General features: G+C 38.2%; 3 protein-coding genes across 4 annotated transcripts; 1 reads left to right on the top strand and 2 right to left on the bottom strand.

The window, feature by feature from the left end:
* Positions 1-53: 53 nt before the first annotated feature.
* On the bottom strand, positions 54-3,902 carry LOC147217904 (phenazine biosynthesis-like domain-containing protein 1). The gene is made up of 10 exons (XM_086174860.1): positions 3,299-3,902; positions 3,009-3,108; positions 2,313-2,411; positions 1,942-2,051; positions 1,778-1,807; positions 1,341-1,429; positions 998-1,089; positions 663-746; positions 380-442; positions 54-268 (listed from the first exon to the last, which is right to left on the bottom strand). The coding sequence occupies exons 1-10, from the start codon at positions 3,380-3,382 to the stop codon at positions 156-158; spliced, it is 864 nt and encodes a 287-aa protein (XP_086030986.1). The 5' UTR covers positions 3,383-3,902; the 3' UTR covers positions 54-155.
* On the top strand, positions 3,883-13,054 carry hnrnph3 (heterogeneous nuclear ribonucleoprotein H3 (2H9)). 2 transcript variants are annotated; one of them, XM_086174858.1, is made up of 11 exons: positions 3,883-3,954; positions 5,196-5,310; positions 5,652-5,807; positions 6,073-6,216; positions 8,376-8,514; positions 9,191-9,390; positions 10,440-10,535; positions 11,153-11,268; positions 11,421-11,556; positions 12,200-12,256; positions 12,362-13,054. In XM_086174858.1, exons 2-11 carry the CDS (start codon positions 5,223-5,225, stop codon positions 12,442-12,444), a joined length of 1,215 nt encoding a protein of 404 aa, XP_086030984.1. In that variant the 5' UTR covers positions 3,883-3,954; positions 5,196-5,222; the 3' UTR covers positions 12,445-13,054. The 2 variants fall into 2 exon arrangements, with proteins under 2 accessions (XP_086030984.1, XP_086030985.1); XM_086174859.1 differs by having other exon boundaries at positions 3,886-3,945.
* A 993-nt stretch (positions 13,055-14,047) lies between these two features.
* Positions 14,048-15,542, bottom strand: LOC147217902 (protein DGCR6-like). Its single transcript, XM_086175121.1, has 5 exons — positions 15,322-15,542; positions 15,055-15,215; positions 14,830-14,930; positions 14,247-14,387; positions 14,048-14,125 (listed from the first exon to the last, which is right to left on the bottom strand). The coding sequence occupies exons 1-5, from the start codon at positions 15,435-15,437 to the stop codon at positions 14,048-14,050; spliced, it is 597 nt and encodes a 198-aa protein (XP_086031247.1). The 5' UTR covers positions 15,438-15,542.
* Between the last annotated feature and the right edge of the window lie 431 nt (positions 15,543-15,973).

Below are 15,973 nucleotides of genomic sequence, written 5' to 3'. Positions count from 1 at the left end.
ATAAATTTACTTGATGAAATGTGACCGGCAACCTGAGTGATGTTTCTTTAAAAGTTTATTCTTGTCTTTCAAACACTGATTTTAATCTAGAAAAATTGGTTTCTGACACTTCTGCATGCAAACAACAGCCTTTTACTGGCAGCATGTGTATTTGGCTATATGGTGATCTTTCCCTGCAGCACAGTGACAGTCTTCCCAGCAATGTTGATTCTTCCATCGTCCTTCACTTCCAGCTCCATCTCTCCACCTCGTCTGGAGCACTGGTAAGCTACATAAACATTTTTTATAAACACTTGTGATGGTTTAGCATACGTCAGTAAATTACAAAAGTTGAGTCTTAAGAAGTCATTTGTCAAAGATGTGCAAATAGTTTCATTACCAAGTAGTTTCTTCTTGCCTAGTTTATCAGACCAGTAGCTACCCAGAACGGTGTGTGCGGAACCTGCAGGATGGACATTTGACTTCATTTTAAGAATATTGAAGATTTCTGTGGAACTGTCTGGCATTTGAATCCACCTTTTACATAGATTACTATGCACAGTTTGTTAAATCTGAAGGTGTGGCAGCATCAGAGAATAAAGGTAGGAACAAAAGCCACTGCACTCCAGGTGCCAATGGATAGGTGGAAAGCTGTGGTGAATCATTTGTTGCCTTCATCTTACCAGTGACAGGATCTTCCGGGATTCCATTCCACGGAGCAAAATATCTGGAGTAGAAGTCATATCCTGGCTGGCAGGCTGGAGATCCTAGAATCAGTCATAGAAACAGTTGATAGGGAGGACATGTCACTCACCACTTTCTTATTTTTCGAATTTGGTAGTTCGTATAGATCTTTTATTCTCAATGTGAAACTTGTTTTGTAAATCTATTTTAATTCCCAATATATATATTGGAATATAAAACACCAATTAAGCATTATTTTTCCACAAATTGAGCTTCTTGATATTGGATTACTAAAATTGATTCAACTGTAAAACAGAAGTTTATATTGAATTACCTTCCATGGTAATGATAAGCCCTCTGACTTTTCCACTTTTGTCACTATTATGAAGAGTTTCTGGATTTATCTTCAAACTGGTCAGCACTGACCTGGAGAGAATACATGGATGCACTGAGGGATTTAATATCCATACCACTGACTTGAGATCAGGCATCTATTTAACGGTATTCAAAGAAATTTCATTGTTTCATTCAACTCAAAAAAGTGACATAGTGAGTGGTTCACTAAAGAGGACTTTGCCACAAGTTTATCTTTGCCTTATTATGGACTGTACTCAGCCCAATGAGTTACCTGTGAGTGAATACATCAACTAACTGTGTGTATGACTGTGTGTTGTGACCTGTCACAGCTGTCAGCCAATCGAACCAAGAGTTTCTTTGTGCTGATGCTCAGACAAACATCCTGCACTGGGTGGTCTCCTACTGATGCCTGTAGCATTCATGCAAGACAATCACAGTAATCACTGAAAATAATTGAAAAATGTACATGTTTTAGGTTCTTAAAGATATTTCATCTCACATCTAGGAGTTATCTTCAATTGTAAATTAAAAATGTCTACTGAATAAATGCTGACCCTAAAGCAAGCCCTTTGTCCTATAACAAGTCTGTAGCCGTTTTTACTTGACTGACTGAATCTTCTGACAGTTAAGTGAGCGTTTTCTATAAATACAAAAAATATATTAACACTATCGCACGCACGCACGCACGCTTGCTTGTGTGTGTGTGTAGTGAAGCAGGGGGTTGATGCAAATTTGTTACAATGTTATGATTACTGACCTTGATGATGTCTTTGTAGTCATTAGGATCCTAAACACATAAAAGTATTAGAGTACAGTTTTTTCATTTCCATACTGTAAAGTTCCTGAAAAAATCTGAATACCCATAACGAGATAGTGTTATGAGATGTCAGCCCATGAGGTTAGCCGACCCACATACAGTACCTCCTTAGTGGGTGGGTTGAGGGGGAAGTCCATGATAAAGTCCTCCCCTTGCTGAGTGACAGACAATTCTCCACTCCTTGTCTCAAATGCCACCGTGGTGTTTACATTTTCTTAAAAAAAGGTCAAATCAGTTTAGGTACCCTGGAGTTTAGACATCCGATGTCCACCTGGTCTAATTTAAAACATGGTGTTTTGCATTAAGCTGCAGTGTATAATTGTTGTAAATTTTTTAAACGTCTTGATTTTTTGAAAATACCAAATTATCAACATCTTCCGTAAAATGAAGTATGCAGGGTAATCAGTGAATTATGGAGACTTGGAACTGTTTACACTGCAACTTAAATTTGCACCTCATGTGTTTGTCTTCTTACTGTGATGCTGAAACAGCACAGCAGCAGAGGCCAGCGTGGCGTGACCGCACAAATTCACTTCAGTAGTTGGCGTGAACCAACGAAGGCCGAACCTAGATCCTGTTACGCATATCAAAAATTCCATGAAGGCCATGTCACACACAGACAAACTTGATTTTACAGTTATCAAAAATTGACACTTCATTTTTTCTGCATATTTCCTTATGTGTTTTCCTTGTGCTCATTTCTTTGCAGCGGAACAGTATTTTATGTTGACTGCCATGATGATTGCACCAGTGATTTGATGTTGAGGTATTTTACATATCCTCACCCTCTTAAAATAATCACCTAAGTCATTTTTTCAAAATTTTCAGGAAACAAAAAACTGAACCATTTGACACACTCTTTACATAGGCAATTTCCAGGTAAACTAAACGGGTAGAATGGCATAATCTGTTAAACTGATGTAGGCAATTTTGCCAGAGGTGGTCAGCATCATGAGGAGATGATTTAGGCAAAAAAAAAACATTTTTGTAAAAAACTGTGGCAGTTTACTGAAGTCAGAGTGAAACTGAGCTGGAAAAATGAGAGAAGATAATTTTAACAGAAATGTATATTATCTTATAATATGCAATGCTGTTCGGTTCTTTTTAAATCAGGCAGATGTGTAACAATAATGAAATTATGCAATAATTAAATATTATAATTCTATCTGACCGTTGGTGAAATCGTCAGAAAGTTTTAGTCTGGTGATGAAAGCGGTTTCTGACAGGTTCATTTCTGCTGCAATCTTCTGATACAGATCATCGCTCAGCCCCTGTAAGAAACAAAAGAGCGATTGTCGATCACACTGTTAAAAACGCGTATGACAATACAAAATATGTGCTGCATGAAACACCACAATGAAAACAGTAGTTGAACCATGTGACCTGGGTCCCCCCACTGCAAGCTGTCAGCTCACAAGCAGCTTCGCACTATTCATCGAATGATCATGTGTCTTTACTCACTTGCATTAGCGGACAAACTGCAGCAGGATTTCCTTTGAACGGTAAATTGGTGAAAGCATCGACGATAAACACTGATATTTCCATTACGACGAACTGTAGTTGGGCTTGAAATGGTGCACGTCAACAGACCCCGAGCTGTTCATGGACTTTTGACCCGGGTTGCTTCAGCGGTTTTCGTTCAATACATCCTTCCCTTTATCTGAAATGACTAATTTTTAGACTTCGTTTACTTAGCTTAGTTTTCTTCTAACTATCTCCGCTTTTTTAAACCACCATTCGCCTATATATGCTGTCACTTTGCAATCAAATTAATGTTAGGTTGAGTAAAAATTATATGGTATTTATCCATTCATATGTTTTATTGACGTCACTATGCAAAGAAATGTGGAATTGAAGAAATAAATGTCATCTAAAGAAGGAAAAGTCATGAGGTCTGTTATGGTAAACAATCAGCCCACAAAATATCGTTATGTTAAGCAATGAAACTTCAATTTGAAAAAGAGCCATTGTCCAATTTATTTATTTTGATTGCACTCCGTATGATCTCACGATTTTGACCGATCATCAGCTCTCGCGATATCATACCTGAGCGAGTTTTCTGGCAGTTAGGCAGTGTCACCTGAGGATCAGAACAAGACCAGAGACAAGTAACTATAGTGAGATCATTTCACGTTTTCCTTGCACTAGTTTTATCTAGTTTTACTGGGATATGTGTTTATTTTTTCGGCAAAGGCATATCGTTATTGTAAACTAAACGAACGTTCTCCGTTCGTTTGACCGCTGTCTATGTCCTAGAGTTAGCCAAAATGCCTGTCAGCTAACTGCTAACATTGCCAAGCTAATGTTAGCGCAGTAGGAAGGACTAGAATGCTTGTTAAAAGCAGTACCCCAAGTGTCAAATTGTCTCCTGATATGAATTTGGAAGAATAATATGAATTATTTTGGGTTAAAATTACGCATTTATAGCGTCACGGTGATTAAGTGTGCAACGCAACGTTCATGTTAGCTTACACATCCATCGAGTTGTTTCAACACTGTTTTGGGGACCATCATTCAGATGCTATGTGATAGACATGTCGTTACCGAACATGGCATTACAGAGCACAGGGCAAAGTAAAAAAAAACAACAAACAAAATACATTCTATATCACTGAGTCGTGTTACCGCAGTAGTAACTTTCATCGCCGGGTAACAGTTTTTTTTTATCATACTTCCATCCGGTTATTATTTTCTCAGCTGGAACGCACTACGGACGTTGTCGTTTTAACAGCAGCTGTATATCAATTATCCTGTCAAAATACGTTATGCATTATTTCATAACAGGCTCACAAAGATGCTGCTGCTTTAGCACTTCTCGGATTATCTGTCAATATAATAAAACGCAATTTCCAACTCCAGGAATGTAAGCTCATTTTGCAAGCTATTTGTTCAAAAGTCCTGTGCACAAACTACATGACATCCACTCTTTTGCACTTCTAAAAGCATACCTAAAAGAGATGTCCAAAAAAAACACTATTGTGATGTCCCAGCCTTGTGCTTGTAGTTAAAATCTTGAAGCATTATTTTGCTCATCTTGTTATTCTAGGAATGTGCAGATATTGTTAAAACATGTAATAACTGTCATTTGTTGTTACTATAAGAATCGTGAAAGTGACTTTTTCATGGATACTTGTAAAGAATAAAATTTTCACCTGTTGTGAAACTTGAGTGTTGCCAGTTAGTTTAGCTTTACACAATAAAACTACATACCATATACACTTTTATTCTTTATTGCATACATTCATGATCATGAATTCATGAATGTATTTAATACACTCATGATCAGAAATAAAAACATGCACATTTTATTTTGATTCCAAACACAGTTTTACAGGACTTTACTCTGGTTTTACTTCAGGTGTTGTTGCAACCTGTGGCAGTGAGGATGTCTTTGACTGACGAGGGTTATGTGGTAAGGATCAGAGGTCTTCCTTGGTCCTGCACACAAGAAGAGGTGGCCAGTTTCTTCTCTGGTGAGAATATCCAAACAAATGGATCACAGTGTTATCCAATGTTTTTGCAAATTATGTGATAAACTTTAATATTTTATAAACATTGCCATGGAATATGATTGATTATTTAAGAAACACAAAGAAAGTGGGTATTGTTTTTGTTTGTGAAATATGCCAAAAAATATTCTAGTGATTAAAAAGACACAGAATTTCATCATACTTCATCAGATCATACAACAGTGTAATCAATATCTTGGATGTAAAAACAAATTACTATGTATGTTTTCAAGTAAATGTGTTTTAATATGTCAAAAAATGTCATAAAGATTATTTAAGTTAATGACTGAAATGTTCACTTACAGATTGTGACATTGTGGGGAAAGTAAATGGAGTGTGTTTCACATATTCTAAAGAAGGCCGTCCCAGTGGAGAAGCTTTTATAGAGCTGAAAACAGCAGAGGATTTCAAGAATGCCCTTTCTAAGGACCGTAAATACATGGGACACCGATACATAGAAGGTAAACAAGTGAATTTGGCATCATAGCTTTTCTAACAATTCAGTGAATATGTTTTGATCACATTAAAAATCTCCGATATAATTGAAGTACACATTCTACTGTCATCTTGCAAGATACTCAAAGTGTGCTTTTCACACGTCAGCACTGATGTGATGACTCCCCTGTGCAATGTCTGTTTGACCAGCTTCAACTGGAAAAATGTGTATAATTGTAACCTAAATTGTGATCTTAGTTGATGTTTTTTGTGTTTTTGTGTCTGATTAAGTGTTCAAGTCAAACCGCAGTGAGATGGACTGGGTGCTGAAGCGTAGCGGCCCCGCTGACTATGACAGCTGCAGTGGCTGCATGCTCAGACTGAGAGGCCTGCCCTTCGGCTGCAGCAAGGAAGAGATTGTTCAGTTCTTTTCAGGTATACAAAAACATAACCTCACAGGCCTTTTTACACACATTTCGTCATATTGCAGTTATCTGTAGTCCTTACCACAGTGGAGTGGTTTAGTCTGGCTAGATAACTGACCTTTTACACATTTAAATGGCATGCTATACAATAAAAACCCCAAACATTGATGATGTACTTTTGGGACTCTGCAATTAAAAAATGTTTCTCAAAAGGGCTCAAGCAGCATAAGTTAGAGGCATTAAAGTTTGTAAAGCAACAAGTCATTACACAGCAGCCAATACCGCTCTAAATTGTAAAAAATAAAAAAGTTAAAAACAAAGATGAAAATACATCTCAATAAGAGATCTGAGTGGGGAAGATGGCTGTTCACAGATAAAAAAAATGTAAATTAGAATTAAGATAGCAGACAATGCCACAGCGTCTTTAATTTTAAGTTGGAAGGATATAAGACTAACACAGTGACAATGTTCTTTCTACTCTGTTGACAATTTGTAAACTATTTTAGATTCTGTTGTTACACAGTAGGACTTTTAAATAGGGATTTGCACATTTCCCATTATCATTTTATGTTAAACCCCAGCAGTAGCAAGGTAATTTTCAACATTTCATCTCTCATTAAAAAATGCAATATGTATCACATGAGCACCAGCTGTAATGTAAATCCCACAGTGAGAGGATGGCATGGCCCTTTTGATTAGAAATGCTGCTGCTGATATCCCCTCCCCCCCAAAAGGCCTCTGACATTATCATTTAGCTCAGCTTTTCATAAACAGCAACAGTTTAGCCATGAGAACAGAGGGACATCCATACTCTCTTTGTTCTCTATCAATAACAAATAAGCTATCTTCTTTAAACTACTGAAGATGAATGACTGTCTGGAGACATTCACCCTTTCACACCACTCTTCTTTTAAAAAAAAGCATTTTGCATTTTTTCATAACTAATTGGGTTATAAATCAGTCTTTAAAGTTTGGAATATGTCCATTTCTATAGTCATAGTGTTTAAACTAAACTGTCCTTGTCATAGATTATCTGTCATGAAATTTGAAGAATGCTTGTCCTGTATTATCCAATTCTTAAGCTCCTTCAGGTAGTTAAATAACAGAATGGGCTGGGCTGGTTTGACTGAGAGGAGATTGTCCCATGACACTGACCTGGAATCAATAATGTGATTCTGGTAACAAGAAATCTTTTTGTTTAACAGTCAGCATCCTTTTTATTTGGTGCTCACTCAACAAAGCCTTTGTCTGATGAACGCAATTCATTTCAATATATGCACATATATTCCTCTGTCTGTTTAAAGTTGCAGTGTATAAAATGTTATGGATATCTAGGAAACAAGATGCATACTTCATGTGATCAGGTTACCTCATGCCCCCTCCTTGATACATCAGGCAAGTGAGTCTAGTTTAGATTCCATCGTGATTTAATTGTATCAGTACTGAAATAACCACATCTTACTGCTTTTTTTTAGTGAATACCCGGTACATTAAATACATATTCTTCATCAGTATTCATATACTTACTCATATTCTTCATCACAGATATATTCTTCATCAGTTCTAAATTATTTAGATCAAACTCAACAGAAAAAAAACCTTGACCATCTCTTCAACTCTCCATTTCACAACTTCACACTGAATAGTAATAAAGTAATAGCTAGAAAGTCTGGCTCATATGTACCCTTATCCATTAGATTTTTTCTGGACCCCTTCTTTTGCTTCGGTCCTTCCCTTTATGTTACCTAATCCGTCTTGAATGACTGAAGATACAAGTCGGGCTTCAGTGGAAGATGTTTGCTTCTTATGAATACAGAGGTGCCCATTCCAAGTGGACACATTAACTATTAAATTTCAGGCAATACATAAAAGTAAGCATTTAATAATAACACATTTGCTGAAAGATTCCTAAAATTTCTACATACCGCTTCTTTAAAGTATTTGTGGTGTATACTGACTCCAGGTCAGTATTTTTCCTGGGCTGATTGTAGATGTAATTATGTTCGTCTTGAGATGCTCAGCTTTCTTGCAGTGTCATCAGACACAAAAGCATCTATGTGAACGCTGTCATGCCACATATTAATCCTGAAAGCTCCAGTGATACAGTGGGTGTTGTCTATATCTCAGTCTACCTACCGACCTATGTATTTATGTGTGCTTGGGTTAAAGGGTTGAGAATCGTGCCAAATGGGATTACTCTGCCAGTGGACTACCAGGGGAGGAGCACAGGGGAAGCCTTCGTGCAGTTTGCCTCAAAGGAGATAGCAGAAAAGGCTCTGGGGAAACACAAGGAAAGAATAGGGCACAGGTGGGACAGACGGGAAGGGGACGGGCTGGACTGGGTTGGGCTTTAATTGCAGTACATTCTTTGGGTCATATTAAGGGGGTGGTTTGTGATATAGTTGATAAGCATGGGGTGGTCTACTGGAATAATCATGTTAAAGATAATTTTCATTGGGTTAATTTTCTCAAAATGTTGCAGGGTTGGGTTAAATGGGTAAATACATCATTATTATTTTAGTGACCTGCTCAACGTTGGCATTAAAGATCATCCATCCAATCTGTACATTTGGCTTTGATTTCATGGAATACCTGGGAGCTTCTAATTTATAAAGAAGAGCATTTGGGTTTATTAGCTATTCTGGCATCCCCATATTTGTCAGAAACAAAAATTAATGGTGGGATTAAACATAGAAGTAGAAGTCATAGAAGTCAAGGCAGCTTGGTGAGGTAGCTGTAGTCAAAGTCACATTGGTTTACAGCCCTATGCCCAGTTAATGAGATTTTGTTCAGGGTGTTCTGTCAATCAGACGCTTCAGCTCCAGGTTTAATATTAGAATATTATTTGGAATATTTGTCTTCTGTGTGTTACTCCTTTCTCTGTGTAAATAATTTGGATGCACATCACCTGAGCAAAGTCATTTTCATTTTTCATAACCCTCTCCTCTGCCCAACCCTCACCCCACGGGCATCTGATTTTGCAGGTATATAGAGATCTTTAAGAGCAGTCGTAATGAAATCAGAGCCTACTATGAGGTTCCCCGGCGGGGAATGTGTGGCCAAAGACCCGGGCCTTACGACAGACCCATTATGGGGGGCCCCAGGGGAGGGTTTTTTGGTCCCGTGCCTGGTCGGGCCGGAGCCCTGATGGACACCTTAAGGAGTGGAGGGGGCTATGGAGGAGGTAAGAAGTAAGAATTTCTACGCTTGGTGTAAAGCCTTGAATTGGCTAACAGAAAATATGAATCTGCTGCTCAAGAAAATTATTTCTAACAGCTCAAGTAATATCCAGTGTGCCGTAATTTCAGAACTATTACCCGTTACTTTGAGGCTTTGAACACTGCAGCTTAAACAATGATGCTGGTGATTTATGTTTTTTTTTAAGAGCTAACAAACATCATACAGCCAAAAAATTAGCCTCATAACATCGGATCAATAAATTACACATAGACACCGCAGAACACAGGCGTGTGGTTTACACATGTTACATTGAGATGTTACATTGAGAGCAACTAAAGAGACCAAGGAAGGGTGTGACGGGGGAATTCTGAGGCTGTTTAATTCTGACACTGAAAAAGACAACTTTAGTGGTTTTAGTGCACAGGATAAAGATCAAGATAGTGATCAATGTCTTTTCCTGGTAGGTTACTGTATTTTTTCAGACAAGTTAGAATTAAACAAATCTTTATAAATATCTCATGTTACAAATGTACACTTGCGGATTATGAACAAGTACAGCATGTGTATGAACAAATTTTTATTTATTTACTCAAATTTTGTAGGTGCAGCTTATATTCAGGTGTCCTCAATAGCCCGAAACTTACGGTGATTTGGTTACAAGGGCTTTGTAGTTATTTTAGTAGCCTTATTTGTAGGACCAGAAGGATGCAGAACACCTTATCATCCCTATTGAGATCCTTTAATAGTGCCGGATATTGTTAAGTGGAGCTAAAACCCCAGTCACTTGTGAAGAAGTTGTATTCATTCACTTACCTTGCAATATTTGACTTTTTTATTTGCTTTAATAACAATGTGATGAAGCAACATCGTGTGTGTGTGTGTGTGTGTGTGTGTGTGTGTGTGTGTGTGTGTGTGTGTGTGTGTGTGTGTGTGTGTGTGTGTGTGTGTGTGTGTGTGTGTGTGTGTGTGTGTGTGTGTGTGTGTGTGTGTGTGTGTGTGTGTGTGTGTGTGTGTGTGTGTGTGTGTGTGTGTGTGTGTGTGTGTGTCCTCTAGGATATGGTGGCTTTGACAATTACAATGGTTTAAACAACTACGGGTTTGGAAACGGCATATTTGATGATCGGATGAGAGGAGATAGAGGAGGAAGAGGTAATGTCTCAACTGAGTGTCAAAATCATGGGAAAATGCCATTTGTGAAGTGATCACTTTTCAAAAATCCGCAGTAAAATACTGTGCTATTAGTAAAACATTTAAAAATCTAAAAGAGCTTCTAAACAAAACACTTTTTATTAGTACCCTAAAAGTGGAACTGTGTTAGTACGCCGATTAATATGTGTTAAAGTGAAAAAAATAATTATTCACCAACCACTGAACTAAGGTTTTAATCTTGTGTTTGTACATTCCGGAGTGAGCAGCTACCATGTATCAAGTCTCGCAATATTTGTTTTTAAAGTGTTTCCCGAATCTGTATGAATAATGCAGGTACCTCGAAAGAATATTTCACGTCCATAACAATTACATTGAAATGGTGGTCATTTTCTCAGTGGTAGTTTTTACCGATCTTCATATATATGTGTATGTATATATATATATATATATATATATATATATATGTATATGTTTTGTTTTTTTCTGTCGTGTGTAATTTGCTGTTTGTCGCCATGATATGTGTGTGTGTGTGTGTGTGTGTGTGTGTGTGTGTGTGTGTGTGTGTGTGTGTGTGTGTGTGTGTGTGTTTGTGTGTGTGTGTCGGTATTGATTCTTAGGTATGGGAGGCCACAGCTACAGTGGCCAGAGTGATAGTGGCTCTGGTTTCCACAACGGCCATTTTGTCCATATGAGGGGTCTGCCATTCCGTGCCACAGAGGGAGACATTGCCAAAGTGAGAGAATGCGCTCAGACTCCGACTTAATGATTCACATTCACATCTGTATTACATCGTATGCTGTTTTTTTTGACTGTGGTTCATAGATGTTAATAAACATTCACTAATAAATCGATTACCGTATCTAAGATTTTGTTGTTTTGTTTCAGTTCTTCGCCCCTTTGAACCCAATGAGGGTCCACATTGATGTAGCTCCAAATGGAAAGTCAACAGGAGAGGCAGATGTTGAGTTCCGCTCCCATGAAGATGCTGTGGCAGCTATGTCCAAAGACAAGAACCACATGCGTATGTCCTCTTTCCCTTCTCCCATCTCCTTTTTTGTTCGCTGCAATTTGCTAACAGAGTTGGACAAGTAAGTCTTAGCTGATCATCTGCTTAAGTAACATACAAGTATTTGAAATTAATAGCAATTGATGTATCCAAATAGTTAAATAAAGTCCCTTGGAGTCAGTCTGACAGTGGATGTTTTTCCATATATTACATTTGCAATCAAGAAAATGGTAACATTATTGTATATTATTTTACAGTTAAATGGGGAAATTAAAATTTCCTCTATCTCTGTTCTCTCTATATGTAGTTTATAGCCACTTGAATCTTTATTCCCTATTTTTTTTTAACGTTGGGCAGCAACTGCAGAAGGATTGAATAATTTGAACTTTGATGCACAATATTGTTTCAAACTCAAGTTGTGCAAAGTATTTTGATCCCATTTCCTTTTCTGAAAAAAAAAAAAAATCTTAGCCTGTGCTGAATAAACAGTTTTTTACATCCTACGGTCCGAAAACCCTCAGTGCATCACCGCAACACACGACTCTCTGTAATTGGTCATCAAAAAAGTTGTTGGATTCCTGCTTATCATATAAGTTCAATGATTGTACTTTTCCTGAAGTAGCATCAAGCTGAGTGATGGCTTCTCTTTTCTCCACAGAACATCGCTACATTGAGCTATTCCTCAACTCAACAGCCAGTGGTGCCACAGATATGAGTGAGTCTTTGTGGCTTCATCTGTCATCCATACTTGGCTCTCTCCATCCTGAAAACTATCATCATTCTCCAGTGTGAAACACAAAAATCATAATTTCTTTTGTAGGTCGTGGCGGTGGTAGTGGTTACTATGGAAACGTTGGAGGGGGTGGTGGCTCGCGCAGCGGCGGACTACGAGGAGCATACTGAAGATGTTATCCCACTCTTCCAATCCATCCTGATGTTTGTCTCATGTCTGAGGCCACATTTCATTATCAAGTGTTTCCAAGCAGATCTGACCTGAAGTTGTATTTATAATTTAACCTCTAACTTACCACAAATATGATCTTAAGATCATGAATGACAGGCACCTGAAAATGTCAGAAAACTCAAGAGGTGCTGAAAATGGCTCCTAGAGGTTTATGGTGTGTATTTTATTTATTTTATTTCATAACATCTAAAGTTTAAAATATGTAGAATACAAAGTGACTGGCTTGACATAGCAACACAGGTCATTGTATGTATCTTTAAAAGAACATACAAATTTAAACATTAAATATTACTGACAAATACCATTTTAAAGCTACCAACCAGACACCATTGAACTTAATGATTTCAGATCAGCTTTGCTCTTTGAAAAGTTTGATAAATGTGAGCCAGTTGTGTTTTTCTATTAATGTTTTCACAGACCATTACGGAATTTAAAACAAAGTTGAATATTATATTCCATTCGCACAGAATGGAAATAAAAGTCTATATTTGAGCTGTAAAATAGCTTGTGGAGCTGTTGTACATTTTGCCTAATAAATTTTATATTTAATGATCTTGCTTTTTCTTTTTTTTAATTGTGATAATGGGTGGGGGGGGGTCACATTTATCATGATGCAATTTCAGAAGGGTAAAGAATCCAAGTTGTTGTATTATTTACTGTAAAGTTTATTGTAGGAAACCAGAACAGGTGACATTGTGCTTGGCAGGCAGAGCCTGATCTCTGTCTAGCCTCCCTGACGTTTGGTTTCGTGGTGTTGTCATACATCATATCCCCCTGACTTCTGTATGAAGAAAATTTATTTTCCCACCTAAGTTTTGTCTTAAACACCTAGTGTCTATCTAACACCGCACTATACAGACAACAGACAATTTCTAACTTGTATAAAAGTCAGCTGGAGTGACACGGGCATATCAATGACAGGTGGCCAGTCAGAACTGAAGATATGGAGACCTGGGCCACAATGAAGCAGATTGCCCCTGCAATACCGCGTTTGGCCACACGAGGGCGCTGTTGGCGCGATGAATTGGAGCCATGAGGACAGATCCGATTACAAGTTAATCAAACTCGAAATCACGTATCATCTGCAAATGATACAACTAGTATGAAGTGCAACGTGGCTAAAACATGAATGTTGCCGAGCTAACTGCAGGAGCCTCACTGGTCTTGCTCGCTACTGCAGGATTTAATGTGATGTTCTGGCATAAAAATCAAAACACCTCTTGAATATAAAGGGCGCTGAACCGTTTGAACTAGCTGATCAGTCGTTTAATGACAACAAAAATACCTTGTTATGAAACTGGAGCAAAAAGGAGGTTGATAAGGCAAAATAACCCTGTAGTCGACCCCAAATGGACTGCAAGATTTCAAACCTGGAAATGTCATATTCCTAGAGGTAGGTAAGGATGCTTATTCTAGTTGCTTATTGCCTCAACAAAACCGTCTGGAATTTTGATACGACATATGGTGCATCCATGGAAATACGGAGCTACACCAGCTACAGTCGTTATCAAGATTTTTATTTTTTTGAAATATTTGTTTCTCTCACAGGGTTCCAGATTGGGACTCCTTCTGTTGCAGCCTCAGTATCAACTCAAGGAGATTCACCTGCATTGTCAGCTCCTAAAAACACGCAGCAGCAAAGTGGCAGTTAGAGGGAAGAAACAGCGCTCTCTAGTGGACATCTGTCAACACTACAAGGTACTGAATTGATGCTTGTACTTTTCCAGTTTGGGAGTTTTACCTGGGGATTAGTAGTGATATAAAAACCGGGGACTCCAGCCTCATACAGCGTGCTTTGTTGGTCTATCACTTTTTGATCCATTTCCAACACGATTTTCTTATCCATCATTCTTTGTTCTTCTTGCACATGGATGTCGAGAGCCTTACAACACAATAAAGGGCCACAGCAGTGGTCAACCCATTTCTTTCATTAATACATTTATTTATTTGTGTGTGTGTGTGTGTGTGTGTGTGTGTGTGTGTGTGTGTGTGTGTGTGTGTGTGTGTGTGTGTGTGTGTTTGTGTGTCAAGGTGGCTGACAGTTGATAGTTTGGGTGGATGTAGACATTTTAAATGAATGTGAACTCTAACAGGGCTGTTTATATTAGCAAGATTTATGTAGAAAGACATTGAAAAAAAAGCGAGCTATACAATCATTTTTTATAATTAGAAGAAATAAAAGAAATTGAGGGATTCTCTCATTATAAACATGTACAAAAATAACACCGACACCGAAAAATATCCAATCAGACATCTGATTTTACAATTAACGGCTATTTTAATAAGTTTCTCATTACAGATCAGGGAAATACAAAGTGATTTACCTCTTTTTCAGCTTGTTGGTTCAATTTGAGTAGAGTGAGGTTGTGTGTCTTGCATGACTGCAGAGCCTCTTTATGCTTCCGTGCCAGCTCTTGTTTGAGTGCTGCACATAAATTAAAGTGATGAAGAAGTTAAGCTACATGTGAACTGAGCTTAATTCTTGAGAAGCAGTTCAGGAAGTAGGATTCTTGTTATTAGTGTCCAGTTTTTGGGGAAAGAACACCAACCTTGATGTTCCCAGTATTGTTTTTGCCTCTGATTGTGTAGAATTTTCTCTGTCATGTGCTGAATATCCAGAAGACCCTGTACAATCTCATATACCTTCCCGTCCATGAGTGACAGAGCCAGGTCACTCAGCGTGTTGTACGGCAAACGCTGCTGGGATGAGCTATGGGGGGACGGGGGGTCAAAATACAGTAACAACTATATAAATAATAATCAATTAAATTGGTATGACAAGACTTTTGACGTCAGCTGAGTTTTATAAACATTACCTCGGTAAATCTCTGACTAACGTTTGCAGCTCTGACAACAGATAGTAATGTCTCTCTTGTTGTTTAGTAGAATCACCGCCTGCTGGATAACCATCCATGTCCTCAACTAGAGACATGAGCACAATATGACAAGCAATACACCGAGTTCACTGTTATGTCACAAAGGGGAATCTATGATAGGTGAGAGGAATGATATCACATTGATAGACCATGGAAAGACAGTGATATCATATAGGGGGAGCTGGGAGGAGGGGATGAGTTGCTATAATCTAAAATGGGGAAGTGGAGAGCAGACGCCTGCTGTGACATCACAAGGGGAATTACTAATAACATCACAGTGTTACAGACCTTCCATATATCACTACAGAAGTCAGACTAGTGCAACCCTGCTGGTACAATCATAAGTTAAACTTCGTAGAAAAATCCCACACCATTTGAAGTTGTGATGTCACTCTAGCACGTTGCAATGTATTGCATTTGCGTTTTTAGCTCATGAGCAGTCATGAATAAATCCCAGCAGACAACAGAAAAGGTAGGCTGACTGCCTACAGAACTCCAGGTTCAGCCCACTGCTGGTGCTGGGAACTTGCCATCACAACATAGTTCTTCCTAACATGCGGTTTACAAATAATTCACAGGTGGCCTGTTCGAT

The sequence above is a fragment of the Fistularia commersonii genome, chromosome 27, assembly GCF_037954325.1.
Source record: "Fistularia commersonii isolate RoL2024-O1a breed Wild chromosome 27, RoL_Fcom_v1.0, whole genome shotgun sequence".
Taxonomy (NCBI): Eukaryota; Metazoa; Chordata; class Actinopteri; order Syngnathiformes; family Fistulariidae; genus Fistularia; species Fistularia commersonii.
Note: the sequence above shows the minus strand (reverse complement) of the source record. Positions and strands in the feature narration are given on the sequence as shown.

Excerpts from the sequence above, each read along its gene's own strand:
- hnrnph3 (XM_086174858.1), top strand. The coding sequence starts at position 5,223 with ATGTCTTTGACTGACGAGGGTTATGTGGTAAGGATCAGAGGTCTTCCT. Across the intron at positions 6,217-8,375 it reads GATTGTTCAGTTCTTTTCAG|GGTTGAGAATCGTGCCAAAT; the intron begins GTATACAAAAAC and ends CTTGGGTTAAAG. Across the intron at positions 11,557-12,199 it reads CAAAGACAAGAACCACATGC|AACATCGCTACATTGAGCTA; the intron begins GTATGTCCTCTT and ends TTTTCTCCACAG.
- LOC147217904 (XM_086174860.1), bottom strand. The coding sequence starts at position 3,382 with ATGGAAATATCAGTGTTTATCGTCGATGCTTTCACCAATTTACCGTTC. Across the intron at positions 2,412-3,008 it reads TTCTGACGATTTCACCAACG|GATCTAGGTTCGGCCTTCGT; the intron begins GTCAGATAGAAT and ends TATGCGTAACAG. Across the intron at positions 443-662 it reads CCCGGAAGATCCTGTCACTG|GTTCCGCACACACCGTTCTG; the intron begins GTAAGATGAAGG and ends TCCATCCTGCAG.
- LOC147217902 (XM_086175121.1), bottom strand. The coding sequence starts at position 15,437 with ATGTCTCTAGTTGAGGACATGGATGGTTATCCAGCAGGCGGTGATTCT. Across the intron at positions 14,931-15,054 it reads ACAATACTGGGAACATCAAG|CACTCAAACAAGAGCTGGCA; the intron begins GTTGGTGTTCTT and ends ATTTATGTGCAG. Across the intron at positions 14,126-14,246 it reads ATATCACTACTAATCCCCAG|GAGCTGACAATGCAGGTGAA; the intron begins GTAAAACTCCCA and ends GCGTGTTTTTAG.